This window comes from Merops nubicus, unplaced genomic scaffold (genome assembly GCF_000691845.1).
Source record: "Merops nubicus isolate BGI_N331 unplaced genomic scaffold, ASM69184v1 scaffold35925, whole genome shotgun sequence".
NCBI classification, from domain to species: Eukaryota; Metazoa; Chordata; class Aves; order Coraciiformes; family Meropidae; genus Merops; species Merops nubicus.
The window spans coordinates 5,493-9,631 of NW_008609568.1; the positions used below are offsets into that span (position 1 = coordinate 5,493).

Here is a 4,139-nt window from a genome sequence, read left to right on the forward strand (position 1 = left end):
AAGTATACGTTCACCCTGTAAGCCCCCTGTTTACCTCTTCCTCCTGGTCTTGACTTTAAGGGACATTTTTTCTCTCTTCCTCCCCAAGTTTGATGACCTTGTCATGAACAACAAGCAAGCCCCTCATCACTGTGCTCACCTCATATTTAAAATATTGCTACATCTTTTTAAGGAGACAAAAATGTGTATGCGGAACTCACACCTGAGTGGCACTGGCTTGACTAAGCTCTCTATGAATTCTGAAAAGACAAGAAAAATGGGTGGTTCCAATGGCAACACGTTTACTCCTATGAAACAGTAACAGCTTAAGTGCTTAGTCACTGAAAAAAAAAACAATTTAAAGCCAAAGGCTGGTACTCTTCCATCATCTGAGGCTATTGTGAGCACTTGGGAGATTAGTCGACTTCAGTAATCTGTCATACCCAATGAAGTAACTAGTGCTCCAAGTCAAGGCTCCAAAAGGTGTTACTTGAAAAAGACCATAATTATGTAAATACAAGGCCACAAAGTTCACAAACAGGAGAAAAAGCTGTGCTGACAGGTGGCTATTCACAGCTTGCTTTGGCCCCTCCATGGAATCACATTCCAAACTTGCCATGAACTCACTTTTCCCCCAGAGCAGAGCGATGGCCTGAAACAGCCTGTTTACCAAAACCATATTTTTTATTAAAATTCATATTTGTAAAGGAGAGATCATTACACAAATGAGGTAAACCAACACATATTACAGTCTTCACTTTAAAAATAAATTTCAGTTGAGCAATTGATTTGATTCCACAAAGTCTTGGAAGAGTCAGGCAAGCGTTACTCACGCAGCGAGGTGCTGGGCAAGGCAGGAGGACGCAGCTGATGCTGCCCTGACTCAGCACAGAGCTCTCAGTGCCAGGGGGTCTGGAGTCTTCCAGGGCCTGAAACCTCACCGTGCTGTCCTTTCCTCCCCCTTGGCCTTGGAGTCAGGAGGAGATGAGTAACAGACAGAGAGGAGAAGTGGCAGCCTCTCCACCCGCTGCTCCAACCAGGCTTCCCTCAGCAGCATCCCCCCCCAAAAACTGTGTAAAGGTTTAATTTGATCGTGCAAATTCACTCCCTCGTCGGTTGTTGCTCACCACATCTCAGCCCTACAGGAGACTTACTAGCAAGCAAACACCAGCTCTGAAAAAACTGCATTTCAAAAGTATATCTGGCAAGCAACAAGCCCGTTAAATGTGACACGCTGCAAGGTACAGTGAGAAGAAGAGTTATGCTCCCTTCTTTCTCCTTTTCTTTTTTTAAGTTTGCTTCCATGCATGTACAAGTGGAGCTTCTCATCTTAAAGTTTATGAAGTTACTGCAAGTCTGTGAGAATCCCATTGTGAAATTAAACTTTCTCACTGAGGACCAAGCCCCAGAGCCTGAACGCCTCAAAGAGAAAAGTGGCTGCAGATGTTGTTTTACCCTGTAGAATGGTAAGAAAACAGGGAGGGGAACCTCAGGCCCTGTTCTGGGAACACCACTCCAAGGCAGCTCGTAGACTAGGAACAGCTGTGCTTGCTGCCAGCTCCTGACTGGTACAGAACCACCACCACTGCCACCAGCAGAACCAAAGCACACTCCTGAACTCACTCCCTTAAATCAGGGGCTGACAAACTCCTAAATGCTGGGAATTCCTGCGTGGCTGAAGCTCTGCAGTCCAGGTCCACTTTGATGGATGAAGGTATTATGGTGACAGACTATGCAGAGGAGAGAGAGAAGGAATTTCTCTTGTTACACCCAAGTGAAACTCATCCAGGCCCTTGTGTATTAACTACGTCGAGACAGCTGATAAGTTATTTCAGATACATATCCCAGGACAGCATCTGGTAACCAACACATGAATTTTTCATTACATCTGCCAAGTTTCTAGTGAGATTTGATGACCCCACACAGCTAGAACACGAGGTGAAGGCACCATTTTAACCCCATTTATATCCTCAGGGGATGCAGGTGGGATTCAAACGGCACGCAGGCTGGCTGCTGGGCTGCACGGGCTGGGTGTCATCCTGCAGGAGCTGCACCCGTGGCTCTCGGGGCAGGGAGAAGGTTCCACCACATCCAGAACCAGGCTGCAGGGATGGCACCTCGGCTGCCGCAGGGCTGGGATACTGCAGCAAGACTTGCCGTGTAAGGAGCCAGTTAAAGGCTACAGATCTTGAGAGAGCAACAGAGAGGTGTCACTCCTGGCAGAGTTTTTTTTTCCAAACAAATAAAAAAATAACTGTCTTCTTTTTTTCTTTAATAAATCTATTCTTTGAGGAACTAAAGCAACCGATGTTAAGTTCCTGGTTTATGGTACATCCTGCCAGGGCTCTGCATGACGGGTCTGAAAAAGCAGATTAGATTCAGATTAGCAGAGAAAGCAAGCTGCTTAGGCTCAGCCAGACTCCAAGGGGAGCCCTTGCACACTGACACCCGCTAGCACCCCTTGCTCCCTGCATCCACGGGCAGCACAGGCAGGTTTTTTTCCAGAAAAGCCATCCCCTCGCCGTTTCTTTCACTGGATCATGCTGTCTTGCTGCCCTGTCTGGCTGGGGTCAGTGGTGACCGACGGGCTGGGCGTATTGCTCTGCAAAAATCGACGGAAATCCTTAATCATGGGGCGGAGGACCTGGATGAGGGCACTGAGCGCCGCCTGCGTGCCCTCCATGGCCTGGGCCTGGCGCTCCTGGGCGCACGCCTGCACCTCCTGCGAGCGGCGGATCATCTGCAGCAGGTCGTTCTGCTGCTCCAGGTGCTGGGCGATCTCCTTCACGTGCAAGTTGGTGACTCGCTGCTCCTGCAGGAGCTTGGCCGAGTTGAGGGCGATGCGGCTTTTCAGCTCCTGGGGCTTGGCAGACACCTCGTGCTGATGGGCCATCATCTCCAAGGGTGCTTCGGCGCTGACGGCCGCGGGGGCTTCCGTCGTGCAGTACTCCACCACTCCGTCCTCCAGGCTGTGGTAGGCTGTCTCTGCAGGAACTGAGGACAAAGGACAGAAAGGGGGTGAGAAGGAGCAGCGACATGGGGATTTTTATCTACAGGACTATTCAATGACTATGACGGGAATACTGCCTGGCCAGTGAGATAACGTACAATGAGCAGCAATGCACAAAACGACCTATTCAAGTCTACTCCACCCTCGTCTGAGCTTCCTTCTAGGCTGTGCAGTCCAAAGGAACAGGGCAGGCCTCATCTGTCTAGACAAAATCATTCCTCAACCTCCAGTTCAAAAAAATCTTTCCAAGTGGCATTAACCAACTGACATAAGGGCAAACACAGAATGTGATTGCACTCTGTGTTTGCAGAGACACAGAATGCCACTTGTCAGACAGCTGCCCCTTGGGGCAGACTGGGAAATCAGCCTGGGAGGTGCTTTTCCCCCTGCTTTGTCCCCAGAAAGGGGGACCAAACAATCTACAAGATGAAAGGATACTGGCTTCCCTTGTTCTTAAGGCCAAGCCCAGCTATCAAAACTGACTTTCAGTACATGGATATCTTGCAACTACTCCCCTACAGCACGAGGACGTGTTGGGAATGGCTCTTTCACTACAAAGATGTGGGGGGTTCTTTTTGTGGGGGCCTTCTCCACACAGGGCTCAGGGCCTCCTCGTGGGTGGGTGTCCCACGTGACCTGCCACATTCAGCACAGAGCATCTTCTCCAGGCGCAGCACTCACTCTGGGTCAGGGTGACCGTGGTGGCCGAGGCGGTGATGGGGATCTCGGTACCGTCACCGGCACTGCAGTCCCCACTCGGCAAACTGATGATGGTGGCTTCTCCCAGCAGGTTGCAGATGCGTTGCTGCATGGGGGTGAGGATAACGGGGGCGGCCGCGGCACCCGTCGGGTCTTCGCCCTCCGGCCCGTTGCCGTTGCTGTTCTGGCTCTCGCCTCCCCCCTCCATGGCGGCCCGGACCTGGGCCACTTTCCGTCGCACCTCGGTCTTGAGGTCAGACCATTTCTTCTTGACCTCGGGCAGCTCACGGTGGCAGGTGGCGACGGCGTTGACGCGGCGCAGGATGTCGTGCCAGGCGGCGGCCTTGGCCGCCAGAGGCACGCCCGCGTTGAAGTGGTTGATGAGGAGGTGCTTGCCGCGCTCCAGCTCCTCCACGATGATTTCCACCTCCCGCTCCGAGAAGTTCATCTT

The 4,139-nt window shown here is 51.5% G+C and overlaps 1 protein-coding gene across 1 annotated transcript; it reads right to left on the reverse strand.

The window, feature by feature from the left end:
• Positions 1-2,326: 2,326 nt before the first annotated feature.
• NAIF1 (nuclear apoptosis inducing factor 1) lies at positions 2,327-4,136 on the reverse strand. Its single transcript, XM_008940634.1, has 2 exons — positions 3,671-4,136; positions 2,327-2,973 (listed from the first exon to the last, which is right to left on the reverse strand). The coding sequence occupies exons 1-2, from the start codon at positions 4,134-4,136 to the stop codon at positions 2,510-2,512; spliced, it is 930 nt and encodes a 309-aa protein (XP_008938882.1). The 3' UTR covers positions 2,327-2,509.
• Between the last annotated feature and the right edge of the window lie 3 nt (positions 4,137-4,139).